The sequence below is a fragment of the Phaethon aethereus genome, assembly GCF_964289735.1.
Source record: "Phaethon aethereus genome assembly, chromosome: 1".
In the NCBI taxonomy this organism is placed as follows: domain Eukaryota; kingdom Metazoa; phylum Chordata; class Aves; order Phaethontiformes; family Phaethontidae; genus Phaethon; species Phaethon aethereus.
Window position 1 is genome coordinate 121,844,044 of NC_138575.1, and position 21,049 is coordinate 121,865,092.

A 21,049-nucleotide genomic window follows, 5' to 3' on the forward strand; every position below is an offset into this window, starting at 1 on the left:
GACAGTGACAGCACATACTCTGTATTTGATGTGATCTAGTAAGAAAATTACTGTTTTGGGGCGTTAGGTAGGCTCTGCAGATTGCTCTTAACATGTCTTCGTGGGATTATATGCCCAAAACCAGATCAGGGCAAGCACTCCTCTCCCCGATGCCACACTTTAAAGCTCGTGCAAAATAATACTTCTGCTTAACGATCCAGCTCTGAGAATTTTTTTCCCAAAAGACAAATACTGTGGTTTTTTCACAAATGCTTTCTTAGAAACTACTGAAATTTTTTTCTAACATTCTTCCTCTGTAAGGATAATAAAAATCCCTGCTCTCAGGGACTTAATTGAGAAGTATTAAACAACCCCAATTTTACATATACCTCATCATCAGCTCTGTTTATGATAGTAGGGAGCCAGCACAAAGTGAAAAAAATACAATTAAAAAAAAGATTAATCACATTTGTGTAAGCAGTGAATAACTAACACGGTTGTTTCTGTGGTACTAGGGAAAAGAATGCCTCGTTTTAAATTTTCATTGTCAAACCTCTGAGAACAAAAAAGGTGTTCTGCATGAGTTCCTCAAGCTCAATCTTGCTCTGCTTCCTGGCAGACATCGTCATTTTTTAGGTACATTCTTTCCTGCTGTTAGCTGTGCTGCAGGGCACCATCTCTGAGGTCATTATCAAAAGGTTTCTTTGTCAGCCTGGCAAGCTTCTCCTCCTGCCTCCACAAAGCCAAGGGCCTGTCCAGTCCCACCGAAATCCACAACAGTCCTGTGCCAGGGCCGGGGTTAGACATTCTGCTGGTTTTACAGACTCGAGTGGACTCACGCCAGTTTGCCTTATCTGATGATCTGGCTCCCTGAGAACAAGTCCCTAATGACTCACGTCCACCTCATGCCTGGTGCGCACGGGAAGAAGTTGTTTTTCAAGCTGGGTCCCACAAATCCCAGCAAATAATGCCTTGTTTCTCATAGACCTTCCTTCTTCTAGGAGGCACTGAATAAAGTACGTGTTCAACAAAGATATTTGCTTGACACATGCCCCATGTCACGCAACGTCGTGGGACAAGGTGGCAGGGTGAGTCCGCAGGCACCCTCTATGGGCCCTTCTATGGGACAGCACTTGCCAGTGCTTGCTGGGGAGAGAGCAGCTTCAGAATCACGTTGAAAATGAAGCAGAAACAAAAACCTATTTTTAAAAACGGAATAGATCTACATACAGTTATTTCAGTACAAATAACTAGCATTAAAAATTTATAATTTGGTATCCAAATAAAAAAAAAGGCATCTCTTTTCTCCAAAGTGCTTTCATTCAGATGGATATTTTATTTTCCTTTGTACATGCAAACCAGCATCTTGGAGTGCTAACATAACACTTAAATCTTAGCATAAAATTTGAAGAAACAACTTTGAAGTCCATTGTTGCTAACTACTATTGCCTAGTAAATACACGGGTGTTAACAAAGCCTCTATATACAAACTAATATAAGAATGTAAATTCTAAACTAGATTACTGACAAGAAAAGGGATGTAACTTTTTTGCTTTGCAAAGCCCTTGTGTGAATGCAAACACTGGGAATAATAATAAAGTGGAACAGGTACCTAAGCAATAATAGAATAAAACTCTAGAGTGTCATTAAGCAGCATAACTGAGGGAAATTATTTTAAAACATGATTTTCAAAAATAGGTCTCCATTAATAAATTATCATCCCATTGTGCCTGCCCCCACACTTGATTTTGTCTTCCAAAATGTGTTTAATAGGCTGACAGGAAGTTGTGGTGATTTAGAACTTGCAGGTTATACCCTTGCCCTGTGAGGGCGGTTCCACAGCTCAAGTACAAATCTATATTGCCATATTTAAATCTGTCACGTGAAGCCCCGAATGGGCTTTGTCTAAATTAACCTTGGTACCCACAACACAGCTTGCGCTGAAGGCAGCAGCGTCCCAGTCAGGCAGGCATGGGGATCTGCCCAAAGGAGTAAATTGCTGGATATTGGATGAGAAGCTTCTGGTAAGCTATTGTAAAAGATCTGGAAAAGACTCCTCTCTATTCTGGTTGACTAATACTTTCCATTATAAAGGACTCTTTCTCTGGGAAGCATTAACACCTCTGTTGTTTGTTGCAGGCCTTTGATATTTAGCAGGGGAAATCCCAGAGGCTATAGTGGTACCTATTCATTGCCCAGAGAAACGTGAGTCAGTTTTACCCATATTGTGAAGTATTAAAAATGCTGTGTCTCCGATTCATGCACAAAGGCAGATTAAAATCAGGCTGCCACCCACATCTGTCTGGCCTGCCCCCACTGCGCAGATGGCTCAAGTGCTCTTGAAGCATCAGCTGAATTGCCACAAATTACAGCCCGGCATATTTAATAAAACTAAAACCTGAGCACAAAGATCTCGGCTGCCTGCAAAGCAGGAACTTTTAAGGCAGGAACTTTCTAGGGAGTAACAAAGTAGACAGCTATGGGAGGAGATTTTTTACAGCAGTCACTTCTAATCTGCTGTAGTTGTGACAGGGGTCTTAAATTCCCTTACTCTAAGTGCTAAACATCATAGATAACCTGGTCTAGGTTGTTAGGCTGAAGCAGCAGCGAGCACTGCTGTTTGAGCACAGGCGGACAGAGGCATTACTTGGGGTTCCCCCCAGCAAGCCCCGCTCCCATTCATAATGCGACTGCACCACATGGCACGGACCCTTCAGTTGGCTCACTCTCCCCCTGCTCTTTGTGACAGCAAATGTAGGATGCAGAAGGAACAGTTCATGTGAGAGCGTAACAGATCCTATGCTGATATACCACCTCCTCACCTGCTCCTGCTGGCCTTTGTGAGGGCCCTGGGCAGAGCACTGTGCTCTTTCAGCTGTGGGGATGAGGGAACCAGTCCTTCCTTCTGCTAGCCCCACACACTGGTCTAGCACGTCCTCGTAGTCCTCTCATGCCACGGCAGTCAGCAGTTAGATCATGAGGGCCAGTTCAGGGGAGATGGTTTTCTGCAGAAGGTGCACAGCATAAATCCTCCCAAACAGAAGTGCCCCAGCATCCACGAGGTTACGTGGCAAGCTCACTTTGCTTTCACATGGCCTATTTTTGTTCAAACTATTGCCACTCTGTCTGACACTCCATTCTAGTTGGCTGGGGACTCACCTGCGTGCAGCTTGGTTGCTCATCCTGGGCTCTCAGTGCCAGTCTGTCTACATAAAGGAATGAACATTCAGTCAGCGGTGGTGATGCAACACTGCTCTGCGTACGCGCTGAAAGCTGCCTTCAAAGTGGCAGAGCAAGCCTTTCTCAGAGAATACTTCTGGGTCCTCCAGGGGTGCTGGCTTGTAGTGGCCAATACAGTCTTCCCGCCAAGTGATTAATACCATCTCCTGCATGTAAGTCTTACATATTTTAGGTGGAGGGGTCATTCAGTTCTTCTTTTAAAAAATATTTCAAACACTGGAATTCATTTTTACTGTCATGAAAAAAACCTGTCTTTTTGTCTATGCCCTTGATACAAGAATCAAATAAATGTCTTTGCTAAAGTACCTTTCCTAACAGGTCAAAATAACTATGGCTATGTGGAATTATTTACGAAAACAGAGTTAGGCACATTTAGCTATGATGCCAGTATCATTCGTTTACTTTCTTGACATTGTACCTGCAGAACCAACAAAGAACTAGAAAATTTCCATTACACCAAATGATATATAAATCATAAAGGTAGCTCTATGAACACCTTTAACTGTTTTATTTAGACATAACCTTCTTTTTCATTTAAATGTATTCATTTAATAATACATTGTAGCTTAAAAGTCCATTATAATAATAAAGTCTCTAATAACTCTTGAAATAATTTTAAAGTCACTAAGTAAAGCTAAGAAACCTGCCAAAATTGTAAATTTTCTACATACATCTCACAACCTGTTATCTGCTAATAAAAAATAGGATGTGTTACCTATCAATTCGAACTGTTTGTCTCATGCATTGGCTCAACACTCTCCCCATGGGCTATATTTTTTAATAAATAAATACACACGCACACACATATATAAGCTATATGAATATACAGAACTTAAAAGTTTCTTCTCCAAAAGGCTATAAAGTATTATATGTACATAATATCGTATCTTGCATATATTCTCTAAGCACATTAGAATAAGTTAACATGAAAGCTGAGGAAACACATAATTATATAAAAGATTTGACAACGATAAAAGTGAAGACTTTAAAACATATTTTGTTTAAAAAAATAAACCTTCTCTGAAGAGTACATTTTTCACAGTAAAAATCCACAAAAAGGCTGTTTTTCTAGAACGCTATCTGAGTTCCCAATCCCGGTTCCATTTCTACTAGTTTTTCCTTCACGTTTATTGGTGTTGTTTCATCAACTTTGGCAGAACTACAACAGTTTTCAAATGGCTGTACGGCAGTTTGAAGTTCAGAATACACAGACTCTGGCATAGAATTCTCTGCTTCTACCAGAACATTTTCTCCAGTAGCTTGTGGCCACGGCTGAAGCTGTGTGAAAAGTACTGCTGTTGAAGTCTCCCTTTCACAAGAGTCACCTCCTTCTCTTCCAAAACTATTTTGACTTGGTGAAGACTTATTTGTTACCATCTTGTTATTAAGAGCCTGGCCTAAACCCATGACAGAATTATATACTGCTAAATTCAAACTCATATGGCCCTCATCATCTTCTTTGTATCTAAGGGAATAAAATTGAAAATACTGAGAATACACATTACAAACATAGCATTTACAGCAGAAAATAAGAAAACTTCTAATTAGACTGCCAAAATCGAGAATGTCAGCAATTAAAAGATGAATTATATTGCTATTTATTAGGTGCCACTCAAACAAAAGACACTGTATGTGAAGGAACACCTGCAAGAGGGTTCCGATAAGTAGTTTTTATCAAATATACATCATGTAAGAGAAAAAAAGAGATACCTATTCATAATTATATTGCTGGATTTTCTTGTCCCAAAATGGAGAGTATGGCTTGTTTATACTACAGAAGCTGTTGATATTTTTATGTACTCTCTTTGGTGGATACAACTTGCAGGCTCAAAACAATTCTTTCAACAGTCTAGGTTACAAGAATTTCACAGTGGTAAAAGCTATAAAAGCAAAAAGATCCTTTTTTTCCTTGGTTTAACCATCTTTACACTAGGTTTTCCATCATGATAGTGAAACCTGGAGTAGTAAATTGTTTCATGCTTGGAATGTTTAAAACTTAACCAAACTTAATATAGCATTTAATTAAATATCTGGACCTCTTGAACAAAATGTTTTTAAAAAATTCCTTTATGATCTGAACAAGAATCAACTGGTAACATACCTGAAACGAGAATGGTTGCTAAGTTTATGAGCTTTTCGAAGATGTAGGGTCAATGTATAACTCCAGGAGAAACATTTCTGACAGATGTGGCATTTGTATTTCAGAATGCCATTACTCTTGGAAAGAAAGACTGTTAGAGTCATTGAAGGCTTGCATGTATATATGACAAAAAATAATCCTTTGCTGAAAAGGGGAAAAGCATACTAAGTGAAAACCTTTTTGAAGTTAACTTCTAAAATGTTGAAAATATGTGGGTTTTAGAACTTGTCTGATTAAGGAAACCTAGTGAACATGGAAATTCTCTGCATTGGCCATCAGTACTGCAGATACCTCCAGTAGCAGTGCAATGCATATCTTCCACCAAAATATATACATTTTACTATATAGCAGTGATCCTAACTCAGAAAATTGAAGAAACAGGCAATAAGCATGCATAAACTATGGCAGCCAAAACTGTATTTTAATGTTGGGGCCAGACTCACACGATTAAAAGTGATGTAAACTTTACACACTTTATAGTTTCTCTATTTCCAGGTAACTTATTAGCTCTAAGAATGGAGTACCAACATGAGGAGAAAGGTGACATTGTATTTTAATCCCTGAAATATTTTGCTGTTGAGATTAAGATTGGGTGTTGTTGGGGGTTTTTTGGGGGGGTTTTGTGGGGTTTTTTTGGTAAAAAAAAAGCAGGGTGGGTGGCCAGAGTTCAAGACTGTCAGTATGCAACTGCATGCACCTAAAGTAAACACACAAAAACTATAGGTAATGATGAGGCAGGTATTTGCATAATACTTGCAAGAGTCCTAAAACTGTGTGCAAATAAATACTTGATTTGATCCAAAAATGAAACATTTCATTAATTCACAAGAAACTAAATGCACATACATTTGAAACTTTAGTCTCATTTACAGCAATACAATTTTCATTTTGCTATTTAATATACTCACCACATGTGCTCTCTTGTAATGCTGTCTCAACGTTCGTAAAGTCCGTGAAGTAAAACCACATCCTTCAACATCACAGCTGTAGGCATTTGAATCATTGTGTGTTTCAACATGTTTATGCAGATCATACGCATTCTTAAAACTGAAAACAAGGTAAAAAAAATAACAGATATAATAGTACAGAGGAGTAGTCTTGTGGTTAATGTTTAGGACTGGGAGGTAGTAATCTTTGGCTCTGACAATGACAAGTGAAAGCAGAATATGTGTAAATTGTTTCTCTACCTCATTTTTTCCACCTGTGAAAAGGGGATAGTACAGACATCTCTTTGATGTGCTCTGGATTTCATTTTCCATTCCCTATTTCTTCCCACACATCCACTCCGTGCCCAAATCTAGGTAATTTTTCCACAACCGTGTTGCAAGGCATCACCCTCTCTTTCTGTTCATGTAGAGAAAATTCTTGTCCATTATCGATCAATCACTTCATCCTCTCTGGTTTAGAAATTCAGATTATTTCCTTCTGTCTACCCACAGTGTGAACACAAAAGTACTTTAATATTCATTCACTTTATCCCACTTCCAGCATACAAAGGCTAGGCCTCTTATCTTCTCTGGCGAAGTTAAACATAATTTGCTAATGCTTATATATGCAGCTTGGTCTATCACATCACAATGCCACTTTTTAAAAATTTGATTAATTTCACTGCTGCGTGGCATCATAACATGAACACAGAAAAGAAATCACCACAGAAAAATGTGAGTGCAAAAGAGCAGAAGGTATAGTAAGCCTGTGGCAGAAAAATCACTCAAAGGACTGTGACTCTCCTAGCAAACAGCCAGCAATTATTTAGAATAGTAAAACCCACAGTTTAAGGCACTACTGCTACACATCTCAACTTGTGATGACCATTTTGTAGTACACGTAGTCTTGCCATGAAAATTTGCCTTTTAATACATTAGTCCTACTTGCACCAGAAGCTCATGAACTACAGTGTTTCAGCAGCTGAAGGCAGATGAACAGCAGATGAATTTATTAGATTTCTTCATTGAGCAGTTGATTATCTTTGTGGTTGAAAATTTTGCTTCCTTTACTAACTCCTATGTAAAATACTAACATGGTTCTACAGTTTTGCTCATGTAGTTACGAGCCTCAAATTTTCTTACCCGCTGTCACAGAGGTGACAATGGAAAGGACGTTCATTACAGTGTCGGAATCTGATGTGTGCTTTCAGTGAGGAGGCACTTGTGCATACCATATCACAAAGGGCACATGTAACACGATTAACTAGAAAAGATAGTAGAAAGAAAGATACTTTCAGTTCTGTATCACAGCTTCACCAGGACATTGTCTGCTATGACATACGGCAAAAAATGTATTAAAATACCATATTAAAATTAACAGATTATAATACATTTGAGAATAAAATATGCAGAGAAAAAAAGAGATAAAAATGGAATGCAGATGCAATAAAGAAGGTAGTGAAATAATGGTCAATTTTAATGGTCAATGTTTCAAGTTACTTTCAAAAAAGAGATAGTAAGGGAAAAAGACAGAGGATCATGTTTCACTCTCTAGGCTCTAACAAAAAGGATGATTATCATTTTGCCCTTGGCACTTTGGGAGTATTTCTAAAAGATGGATGTTGTCTGGAGGTCTTCTGACAGACAAGCACTGGCAAATCTACTTTTACTATTTAAGGTATTACCGCTCTTGAAAAGGTGGCAGAAAGAATATGTGTCTGTCCTCCGCCTCCCCATTTCACATTCGGATATATTTGCTTCAGGCATAATAATGCTAGGTGCTTGCTAAGCTGCCAGACTACGAACTGCAATGGCTGAGACACAGGTTTGCTCTGCCAACTCTGGAACTGGGGTGAACCTCTGGCAGACTGGCAGGCAGGACTGTAACATCATAAGCTGCACAAATGCTTGCTTTGCTGCACACAAAACAGCAACCCGATGAATGCCGTAGTAAGAGTCTCAATAAAGAAATTTTGTACTTAGACAAAATCTGTTACATTGAGGACTTTGAAACAACGCATTATCTTCTAATCAGCCCAGTGCTTTACAGGTGGCCAAGGAAAAACATGCAGTTGAACTGCTCACATTTTCTCAAAAAAAAGGCAGTAAATGTAATGTACTGTAACTATTCTGGAATCACTCCCTGCACAGGAGAATAGTTTGTCTTAAACCAGGAAATAGTTGGTGTTCTGTTTTTTTTTTTTTTTTCCTTCTCCCTAAAATAAATAGCTTCATGTGGAAAACTAGTCTGGAATAACTTAATCTGCAAAACTGCATCAGTGAAGTTCAGCAGTCTCTTGAAATGGGAGTATTCAACAGTTTACTTAGTTGTCTGGCATGTAAGTATGTGCATGTAGGGAGTGATTTCAGAATATCTACAGCATTTGCATTCACATTACAGCCTATTTAAGAATAACTTCTTATAGGTAGGCAAGCTCTTTAAAAGCAAATTTCAATATTTATCTATACCAGCAAGCTATTGTGAAATACGCTGGGGTAAGAATCTGAAAATGTCATGTCTGCACTGGCAGTTTGCACTAACATGCAGACATGTACGCTGCCAGAATTTTTAAAGAAAGCTGAATCATGCAAGGGGGAAGTAACTGGCTGTAATATCTGAAGGGATTTAGGTTGTGCCTAAACAGTTGAACCCAGGAATTCCTCAGCCAAGTTCACATTGCAGCTGATTTGCTCTGGCTTTCTGGGACATAACAGAGGATCACATCATCCTTGTTCCTAGGTCCAGCCACCTTGTGATATTCCCTGGCTGTGCAAGCAGAACACAGTCTGAATTATCAGGGGACAAGGACAGCCAGGCACACTGTACAATTTACAAAGGTTTAACTGCAGCCAGAGTGACCAGAAACAAACAGTTCCGTTAGCCATGTGTTTAATATATCAAAGCTATCTTAATGTGTATTATGCTTTAATTAAAATAAAAAAAACCCCAGCATATTTAAACTGCTTCATTAGCTAATATAACCAAAACAAAATCTTAATTTGTATTTACTTCCAATTTCTATCCAAAATCACCCTGAGACAAAGGAATAAAACTAATCTATTAAACAAAACAAAAATAATTCTCTATTTTCCAATATAAAAATATAAAAATTAACATATTTTAGTCAGATGCATGTCAACTATAAAACCATTTAAATATGAACATGGTCAGTCCTAGTAGCTCAGAGTGAGCACCAAATCAAATGCATAGTTGTTAAGCGTCGATGTGTTGATTTGCACACAGCGAAAAATCACGTTTCCTTAAGAATGCAGCTAGAAAGCAGAATCTACCCTGACTGAGCAAGTCTGCACAAAGCTGCCTGTATGTTTATACAACCTAAATGGCTGGTGTTACATGGTTCAAATATTCCTATTCCCAAAGCAAAGACCCACCCACCTCTCAGCTTCTGCATTTCCTGTATGTCCAACAGCAATATCACATTTCCTTGTGCTTAGATGCTGTAGAATTCTTTCCCAGCAAGTCATAGCTGTTGCAGTACAACTTGTGGGAATAATCTGGGGACCTCGGGGAGACTGTGGTTAGGTCAACGAAGGACTACACCATTTGAGTGAGGCTGATTATGCACTGCAAGGTGAGTAGAGTTGCAGCCCAAGCTAAAACACAGCTTTGGCTTTAACCATGCCCCTAGTCATGAAAGCAAGTAAACAGAGGTGCAAGTGAAGAATAAGCATCTGCATGGACCTACTGCAAAACAGAAAAGCCCCTTAAACTTTTTGATCAGAAAGCATGAAGAAGGGATTTTCCATGCTTCAGAGAGACTGGCAATGAAATTCCTATACCCTAGCATTTGTAACACAGTTGCCTTAGTTCCATGTATTAATTTTCTTAGCTGATATAATGATACTTATTATAACTCTGTAGCTTATCAAAACAGTTCTGTACAAGGTGACCTTGAGAAATGTATGTTTTATTTTAAAAACCTCTGACTTACCATGTCCCCTCATGTGGTCTCGTAGCAGCCTTTCATTGGCAAAACGTTTCTGACAGTTCTGGCAAACAAATATTTGTTCTGAATTTAAATAGAAGTTATTAGTGACAATATAAATAACTTATGAAAGATTTATTAATGAAAAACCTATAGCTGCCAGTTTCATGAATAAACTAACAACAGCATTGAGACAGTTTTGACATTCTTTTTCATTACCAATACTCTTCAGAAGAAAACTTAGTTTAGGCTTAATGAAAAGGATTGTTTATCAGTAACTTAATTTTATCCTAAACAGAATACCAATCTGTTAAAAACATTAACAGTTTGACATTTGAACTTTTCTGTCATTTACCTAGAACGCTCCTACAAGAAAATACTTACTGGAAAAGCAAAACTGAAGACAAAAAAAATGCCTTTTGACCTGCAAATAGTTAAATGATCATTTGGATTACTTGCAGAGATTTTTTAATCCAAGCCTGGCTCTTGTGGAGGTTCTATCTTCAATAATCAAAAGTCTTTCCCATTCACGGGCAGTTCCCAGTGTCAGTGGAATGGCATGCTGTGCCATGGGCACCAAGGGAAGAGTGGCAGTGCGATGCCACAGCTGCCAAGTGAATACTTTTTCTGCTGAAACACGGATCTGAGGGTGTTCTGTTGCTCACTCTCATTACCCTATTTCATCAGACATGCAAAGTTGAGAGAACTTTTGTGCTTTATGAAAACAACTGCCTTCCTGGAGTAAACCTTGCTTTCATGCAATTGACTTATATGAAAAATAGAAATGTTTATGAAACTACATGTGCACATTGTCACAAAGCACCTTGAATGAAAATCTTAGAAATATAAACAGAAATAACAGCATATCCACTTACTATCTTCTGAAACTTGTCTCTTTGCGTGATCTAAAAACTTCGTGTTATTGGAGAACATTCCTCCACAAGTAGGACATGCTACAACTCTTTCTTGCGTGTGAGTTCTTAAATGATCCCATAGCTTATGCTTTCCTTTAAATACAGCTAAACAATCTAAAACAAACAAACAGAAAAAAAGCTGCACACGACTACTGTACTCTTTCTTATGTAGAAACAGAAAAGGCTATTACATATGTCTCATGGTTATATTTTTAGAAACACACAAAAAAACTTTTTCTAGGGGAAAAAAAATATCAGAGTGGTACCATTACAAACATCACGTGACATTTAACCCCACAAATGTCTATGCCAAAGCCAGATTATTTGTCAGTAATGAGAATTCTTCAAGACATGTTGGCCATGTGTCCCTCTTACAAAAATTTCAGTTTTGAATCGGCAAAGAGCATGCTGCTATACTTTTCATCTTCACGTGTGAAAGTGTTTGACTCCACAGGTATGCTCATACAGTATAACAGAGGTAACATGCATTACTATTTCTGTTGCCCTCTGCCCACTATCACAGAAGTTCAGCAATCTTCATGGTCTCTGGAGAACCAGGAGAACAAGATGGGGTAGTGAATACATGTCAATGGTACCCCTCCAAGAACTCCGCTTACTGACCTCTTTTTTTTTTTTTTTTTTTACTTCACATTTTCTGTCTTTACATACACGTTCACGTAGTGGTTAACCGCAAGCAATCTGCTATCCACCAAATAATCTTTGCATATAAACAGCTACATCCTCAGATCTGAGCTCAGGAACAGGCTGGTACTGTGGACACAGTACAAGTTTTAACAGCACAAGTAGAAAGCTCTGGCTATTGACATGCAACACATACGGGGAAAATCCCTAGTAGGTTAATGTATTGGTATAAATGGAGCTAAAGAACTACTTTCAGGAGAAAACTTCAGACAGATGTGAAGGAATAGCCTACCCTATCACATAAGGAGAAGCAGCCACGAGTCTTTCTCATCTACCTAACAAAGGTAATGGCTATGCAGAAAGCTACCTTTTTAGAGAGGTGAAATAACAGCCTGGACCCAATCAAAGACTCTTAAGAATCAAGAGGACTAAAGTCAAATTCAAGAGCAAGAGGTAGGGAAAGATAAAATATTCTTTTGTGAATGATGCACAATAAAAGTAATCAAGTGAATCAAACTCAGTGACAGGTTGGATACCATTAGGTCTCAGAAATTAATAGATAAAATTAATTTAACAAAAAGTATTTGCCTAGTTCATTTAAGCAAGTAGGTGCATCATGAGTTCCATTTCTACTATTCATCAGGACATTCTGTCAAGTAAAACAAGAATGTAATAGCCTTGATTACAACCCACATCCACTCCAACAGGTAGAATACAGGCAACTTCCTGGAAAGGAGTTCTGAGCTCCAGATTAACATACTTAGCAAAGGGACAGAACTCTAGACTCCTTATTACAAGACAAAGGAAATCCTAAAACCTCATCTTGCCTACAATGAGGAAGCAGGATCATCAGTGTCTCTCTCACCTCTACTGTGTACAAGATACTTCTGATCAGGAGGGGCCATAGAAAAAGGACAAGTTCCCATGTCTAGATCAGAAGCTGGAGGACTTGCTATTCTTCTAGTGCAACATGAAGGTTTGTGTCTCTGTTTAACCCCAGATTCAAAATGTGATATACACAACATCAAATTGAACCTCCCTCTTACATCCTCCCTTTGTGAACTCTGACAGGGTCCTGAGCATACCAACAGCCTCCGATTGCCCTGACCAGCCTGTAGCCATCTTTCTCTGTAATCCTTCTCTGCAGCCAATTCCACCCCACAAATATAAGAGTTTAGTTGCCTGTGTTTCAGGTCTGCTCCAATATAGTGATGCTGTTCAAGCTTCAATCACACTTCTGTGAAAACAGCTAAATTGCGAGTAAGAGCAGTGAGAAGCCTCATCTGGGACCTCCATTCACACGCCCTCTGGTTTCAGAGCTGCAGTTACCCACCCCGTAGGTAAGTATGCTGAGCAGGGCGTTGCACCTCACGGGACCTTGCCTTTGACTTGCTATCTGGACTTCCTGGCTTGACCTCAGACCTGTCCTGTCACAGTGTGCTTGGCTAGTGATCACTGGGCTGTGGCTGACCCTGGCTAGCACCACCAGACCTACTCTATTCTTCTCGTTCGGGTTCTGTGGGACTGCCCTGTGAGTGAGGCCCCTGCCTGCTTAACTGTGACCCTTTTGCCTCCCCTTGCTAGAGCAGCACACTTTTGCTGTACCCTCACAAATTTAAACCAATGCAGACCACCAGCTAGTATACCAAGGGTCCCTGGAAAAGACTGATCACTTCCTATCTGTTGTCCCAGATCTGTTGTCACTGCCTGGATGTTATGATTCTGCATGACACTTTCAAATGTATTCCACAGCCCTGAATGTCAAGATCACAGACTACAACAGACCCTGTGAAACCCAGGACCTATTCTTTTCTTCCAAGGCAGGATCAATTACACCTTGGCCTCAACAGAGGTCTTCTCAGTTACCCAGTGATAGACAACCTCTATAATTTCAACAGGGAACTGCTACAGTATTTTAAAATATCCTATTAAAATGCCTTTCCTAACTTATAACTTGCACCTCACTTGTTACAACTGAAGCTCATTACTTCTCATCCTTTCTAGCACAGACATGGAGAACATGTGATTTCACTGTTCCTAACAGCAGGAATTTCTTCAACATATTTGAAGACATTTTATTCTCTTCCACACTTCCCTTTTCCCCACATTCTGTTATTTAGGCTATACAGTCAGAGTCGTCCCTTCACCTGTCCTAATGGGCTATATTTTCTAAAGCTATGATCACGCTGATGTGTGATTTTTGTTCCTCTAATGACTACAGATTCTACACTATCAGGTCACTGGAGTGAGTTCCCCAGCGAAAAAATAGTGTACCTGTCGGCTAGTCTTAACAAGGAAAAGGAACAAAATTTTGTCTCCTTGCATCCACGGATGGGATTTTGTCATCATTGCGGTGAACAGCTAACCCAAAAAGTAACTTTAACCCATGAATTGAAAAGATGTGTATCTGGGGGGTTCACCAAGAGGATTCCAATCATACTTGGACTTCATTGACACATTTTACAAGACAGCTAAATTGACAGGTTTAAAGAAAGCACAGAATGATTTGTTCTAGGCCCAGAGTCCCACAGATTGTCTCATTATTCTTCAGCAGAAAATCTTTTCTTCTGGAAGAGTTCTGCTCATACACTTTGTAGGTATGAAGCTGAATGGCATGCACATCAAATGGCAGTCCATAGTTTAGCCCTTACTCAAAACAACCAAGGCATCTGCTATGAAAGACTGTCAATGGAATGTAGCTTCTATAACAAAGCCAAGGGCAGAACATCAGCTTTGAAGCCATGACAATAATTTTAACAGAAGAGGCAGCCAGCAATATAGAGGATGCATTAAAATTGCTCTTTCTCACCACAGAGCTGAGAAAAACTAGGATGACAATAGATATTCTTCCCTTGATTTGAAGGGAACAGATGAGGAAAAGCAAAGAGTAAGCTCACTATGAAAGATTATTGTGAGGGAGACATCCTGATCCTGAGTGAAATAGAATAGACGTGAAAAGTCTCTTTGAATGCTATCTATCTGAACTATCAATCACAAGCAGAATTATGAGGAAACCCAATCCCATTCAGTACTGGCAGTTCTCAACTTAGACTAACTGGGAGTTGAGGACGTTGAACCCCATGGATGATAGGAACTATTCTACTTAAATCACGGTGCCTCTAAAATAGAAATGTTTCTGCAACTATTTAAGATCGATGAAAAAATATCTGAAGCTCTCCCACAAGTTCCTATGCAATATGTAGCACTATGTGAACTTTGTAAGAAACACTGCAATGAAATACTTTTTGAAATTTAATTTTTTATATGAACTACCTTTCCAGTGACAATAAACAGCTTGCTTCTGATCTGTAACAGTTTCTTCCTCAGTAGCATAGGCATGAATAGCAACATGTTGATAAAACCACACTGGGTTATTGAAGGTAACCTAAAAACAAAATAGAAGCATGGAGAAGACAAGATAGTTTTGGCAGGAAATCAACTGACAGGAACGTAGAATTAAGTGTTTTTAGAAGCCAAACAAACACCAGTAAATATTGCAGTAACATTTAATTAACTCACCCCAACACAGAGGCAATTACATCCACTACAAAAATGTAGAACATTCTGCAGTATCTACCACACAAACCAAGTCCTGAATTTTCACCTACCATCTAGTAGTTGAAAAGTCTGTCTAGACTACTTGAGTGAATGCTACCCATTCTCTGGGGCAAAGATATGTCTGTTAATGTATTTCTGTTGATTTATTTCTTTGGTATATTTTTACCTTCTCCCTTCCCTTCAATTCTACCTGTTCCTACTCATGAGAAGGCTATGAGGGCAGTGTGGGTAATTCCAATCAGAAATGGGAAGCCTGCACAATGATTAAACTGAATTAGGTGTTATGGACACAGCACTCCAGGAGTCAGTACTTATATGATGAGGGGAACTAAACCTTAATTAGCCTCTGCCTCACTCCACCAAAATCCACACCTGCAGAGTGAAAGTTGACTGCATATTGCATCTTCAAGTAACACAGGGTGTCAATCAACTGCATACTGTCATCAGTCGCAATTCAAAGTATTTCTCTCAGTTCCAAATAATTTAACCTCTTAACCTCTCTGCTGTGCTAGCACAATTTTGTAAGGCTGCACACTGAACTGGGACATGGAATTGATTTGGCTTTCAATCAAATCAAAACACTGGGGAGAGGAAATAGGGAACAAGTGAAACTCCTTAGGCTTATATTGCCACTGTAGATAATGTACAGTTAATTCACATTTAAACACCATTTAAAAAAATTAAAATATCTAGAAATGAAAAAAAAAATTATTATTACCTGGTGTTAATCATCCTGATCTTAGTAGAGTGGTTAGAACTTTATGGCCTCATAAAGGTTAGAAATTTATGGCCTCAAGTTGCGCCAGGGGAGGTTTAGATTGGATATTAGGAAAAATTTCTTCACTGAGAGGGTGGTCAGGCATTGGAACAGGCTGCCCAGGGAGGTGGTGGAGTCGCCATCCCTGGAAGTGTTCAAAAAACGTGTGGATGTGGCGCTTCAGGACATGGTTTAGGGGACATGGTGGTTCTGGATTAATGGTTGGACTTGATGATCTTAAAGGTCCTTTCCAACCTAGTGATTCTGTGATTCTGTGATTCTGTAACTAAGCTGCTAGGTGTTCTTTGTGCAGAACAGAGCATTCACACGAGGAGTTAATGCAGGCAAACTGCTGCATTTTAAATTCATACTCCAATGTATTTCACAATAGCTCCCTTGGGGAGACAAGCCCTTGTTTCCTCTGAAGGGCTTGAAACATGATCTGAGAAATCCAAGGTCTTGTGTATATGAAAACATATAGGCATATTAAGGTGAATCAACTATTGAGCTAGACAGTGATCGAAAACCTCTTCATTTCTTAATCCAAGTAACCATATGGGGGTTAAACCCATTTTAATTTGTTGGCACCACCTCTTCAAGCGTTTCGCCGGAACTTTCTTGAATATTTCTTTATATGTAAATAGGAGAGAAGTTTTTGGGGCTGTTGCCCGAGTCAGAAGCTTTACCTCTGGGGAAACTGAATCTGACACAGTAGGAGGCACCACAAGAGTCAAGGGAAGCTGTATGGGTAATTTTCAAAGAGAATTATATTCATAACTGTGGGAACATATTTGTAGGAGGGTGGGAAAGGTAAGCAGTTTTCCCAGCTCTCAAAGTTCTCCTCTTTGCAGTGCGCCCTACCCCACCTCCTGGGTCTAGTCTAGCCTAGCCTGCCTACTAAGTTGGGAAACATTCTTTTAATTAATAAAATTCACAACATAGTTTGAACTTGAAAAAACACGTATAAAAAGATTTAGCAAAATGCTATGGACTAAAGGATTCCACCAGCCCAAACTGCCCACTTACATAAATGAAAAATGTAATGTGAAATCTATTAATGGGAAGATTTTTCTTCTGTTTTTAAGCATGATTTTCAAAAATACTGTGTTTACCGACAGTTGCAGTAAAATCAAACTGAGGGCTTTGAAGTTTTTATGAACGTCTTAATTTTTAAAATTAATAGACCAATCATAGCAGTATGCTTGTAAAGACTGATTGGTATGTATTAAAAAGTGTTAATAACAAAAATAACTACTATAAGAAATTGGATTCCTATAAGCTACGAGACATAATGGCAATAAGATTTCTTTGTAAAAATAGTTTGTAATCAAACTATGCATACAATCCAAAAGTTAGAATAAATAATGCTCTGTATTATATATTTGGGCTTATAGCTTTAAAAAGAAGAGAATGGGGTACCTCCATGCTTAATCCACTAGTAAATAAAAGGCTTTATTTACAGACATATAGTTTCTTACCAATTGACTCAACAACAGAATTACCTTTCTCTATAAAGTTCACTCTGGGATTTTTCATAGAATCATAGAATAGTTTGGGTTGGGTCTAAATCTCCCCTCTTTTAGTTTAAAACCATCACCCCTTGTCCTATCGCTACAGGCCCTGCTAAAAAATCTGTCCCTGTCTTTCCTATAGGCTCCCTTTAAGTACTGGAAGGCTGCAATAAGGTCTCCCTGGAGACTTCTCTTCTCCAGGCTGAACAACCCCAACTCCCTCATTTTTGTGTCATTCCTTATTTCATGTAAAGAAAAATTAATGAACCCAAACCATTCTATGATAACCCATGAATCACTGAAAGGCCTAGAGAGACATAAGGAAAAAAGGATCAAAGTCCTTTGAAAAGCATTGAAGTTTTTGTTTTGACTTGTAGTTCAACATTACTAAACCTACATCAGATTTGCCCGTATGATGTTGGCAAAATTATTTAGTTTTACAGTTTTTCTGATTTCCACAGTACTACTCATTTCGGTTGTTTCTTCTTCACCAATATTTTATTTATTTTCAGTTATATCGCTTAACTCAAATGAAACAAAAACCTCAAACAACATGAAAAAATTAATGTGGACCAGATAAACAATTTTCCTGCACTACTTCTTTCTCTAAAAATTATCTTGCTCAACAGTAACACAAAAGGAGATGGTAAGAAAATGTCATCTGCAAGGAATCACACTTGTGGATGCGAAGGTAATGCTCACTAGCCATAAATGACAGTTGAGGTTCTGAGGCCAACAGTGACAGAGAAAGTGCTTCCCTATAATGTCATATCAATATGAAGCCATTTTTGATCAGGAATGACCACCTCCAAGAAGCAGAAAAAAAAATTTATATAGGCAGCACTATTTGTGTTAACATTGTGAAAAAAAAGATGGTAACTGCTAATCATCTTAGTTTACTTGATACAGAAATAGCACAGTTAAAATTGAGTGGATAATGATTTTGTTTCATACAGGACATCAAAGAATGGTCAAAATACAAACCATTTTTAGATTAAACCAAACTTGGCCACATTCAAACAACAGACTTATACGAACAGCCTGTTGCAAATGTCTGATTTCTGTCCCATGAAAAAAAAGCCCAAACATTACCAAGTGACCAAAGAAACATCAGATACTCCGTTGCCTTTCTTCGGACAAACAGTAAAGACTCCGGACCTCTCTACAAACTACTGAGTTCATTAATTTATCATTAAACTGGGTATCTCAAAGTTTTGCATATATGCTCTTAAAACACAAAAGAAGTTGCATCTTTGTCAAAAAGATATTTTTAGACCCCACAAAGAGAAAGAAGATTTGAATTTCAGGTCACAGATGTTATGCAAATATGTTGTTTACATTTTTGTGAATACTACCACAACAATTATCATGTACTACTTACAAAGATAGTGGGAAACATTGTTCAGAGGCAAGATTGAGCAAAGATTACCAATATTGAGTCAAATCCAAAGAATGCTAAGGTAAAGTTAGGAAAGGAAAAAAAAATGGCAATATCTCAATGTATTTCACTTACATCACAATTCTCCCAATGGCAAACAAACTCCTCTGAAGTCTTTGGTAGCTGATGCCAGTTACGGCTGTTCTGCAAACATGCTGGCAAATCGTGGTGCAATGCCCGTAACTGGGAGCCTATGAATTTCAGTTTGGTGTGGTAACTGTGAAAATTGACATGTGCTATCAGCTCTCTGGGATCTTTTGCCCCAAATTCACAACTTCTCCACCAACACCGGTACTGCTCTAAACACAAGAAAGAAGTAACATTTTTCAGAACGCTGCATGAAATCTGCAACCGCATGCCACAACAGAGAGCATGCCAACAGTACTTGCATTTGTAATAACTTCATGATCTGTAAGTAGCTTTAGCAGAGAAGCTGGTAATTGTTATCTACTAATAAAGCAGTAGGTAAAACTTGCAAATTTCCATGGCAAACAGACTTTCCACTGCCTCAGAACTTGCAGCAATACTAGAGCGCTTTGTACCTTAAAACACAATTTTTTGCAGAAAGGCACTTTACAGATTCAATAGGAAAATTTTGTAAAAACAAGTATTTTCATAGGTATATACTATGACACCCTTCAGCTTAGGTCACAGAGACATTGTTAATGTTGGTCCAATTCTACTTTTTTCACCTTTAATTAAAACTCATTCACCTTTAATTAAAATGTCTACACCTGTAATTACACTTGATTACAGTGTTAAGAATAAAGAGCAGGATACACAAGAGCCAAAATAGCTATATTAAAAAGTCTAGTATATTATTGCTATAACATCCAGCAGGACTGCCTCTAATTTTCTGCAGATTCAAGGTTTTTTTGTTTGTTTGTTTTAACTACATTTAGTACTATTAAAAAGATGTAAAATACCATACCCATCACCACATAACACCAGCGTATAAGGCAAATGCCGAACAAACAATAATAGTTTCCATTTTTCTATAAAGATTCATAGAAGTACTACTTTAAACTTTGAATTCTTAAGCAGCAGGCCAGTTCCCTGAAAGGGAAGACCTCTGCCATTCAAAAACAATTTGCTAAAATCTGTTTTAGACAATTGCATCTGCTGAGGCCCTAGTCTTAGAAAAATATCCTCAGCAGAAGTTCTCATGAGATCACATCTCCAGTCTCTTTCCATTTTAGTAATAGCTATCAATACAAACAACAATCCAGGACAATCACGTAATCACAGAATCATTAAGGTTGGAAAAGTCCTTTAAGATCATCAAGTCCAACCATCAACCCAACACCATCATGCCCACTAAACCATGTCCTGAAGTGCCACATCTACACTTCTTTTGAACACTTCCAGTGATGGTGACTCCACCATCTCCCTGGGCAGATACTAAGCAAAAAGCAGGTAGAAGCCCTTGTCTAAGGGCTTCATGCAGCTGGGCACTAGAAAAGCTATGAACATCTCTGGTACAGGCAAGCCGAATTCATTATTATTTTCTAGGCTAGGAATAATCTTCCAAACTGCAATGTAATCTGTGTGACAGCTGAGACATAAATGACCTGCTGTTTCCAGGAGATGCTGTAGGTACTCTTCCAAGTGTTCCGCAATATGATTACAAAATTCCTCCATGCATTTCCCTACAAAGCAGCATTCTTTCCATTCACATGGTAATATCAATTCAGAGTTCTTAAATTTGCTTCCAGGGGCCATTGCCTAAAATTTTTAGAAGTACAGAGAAGTTTTAGTTATCACATTACATTTCTGTAAATTTCTCTTGTAAAAATAGCAGTTAAGATTACAGGCACCTAGATGACATGAACATTTCTGTCTTTTTTGTATTTTCTCTTTTTTAATTACTGGATACATTATTTTAAGATTCTAAGGCCATGTTTTTGCAAACATTTACACCTTGCAAGAAGCCACAAGTTTAACATTTTCATTACAACCATACAGTAAGAGTCCTATGATCACCATCCCAAACATTT

At 38.4% G+C, this 21,049-nt stretch overlaps 1 protein-coding gene across 1 annotated transcript; it reads right to left on the reverse strand.

Annotated features, from left to right (window-relative positions):
• Window positions 1–4,287: 4,287 nt before the first annotated feature.
• Window positions 4,288–21,049, reverse strand: LOC309416689 (histone H4 transcription factor-like; the record flags this gene model as incomplete). Its single annotated transcript, XM_082014041.1, has 9 exons — window positions 20,624–21,049; window positions 19,128–19,351; window positions 15,062–15,173; window positions 11,108–11,260; window positions 10,239–10,316; window positions 7,429–7,549; window positions 6,238–6,406; window positions 5,321–5,436; window positions 4,288–4,684 (listed from the first exon to the last, which is right to left on the reverse strand). Exons 1-9 carry the CDS (start codon window positions 20,772–20,774, stop codon window positions 4,288–4,290), a joined length of 1,521 nt encoding a protein of 506 aa, XP_081870167.1. The 5' UTR covers window positions 20,775–21,049.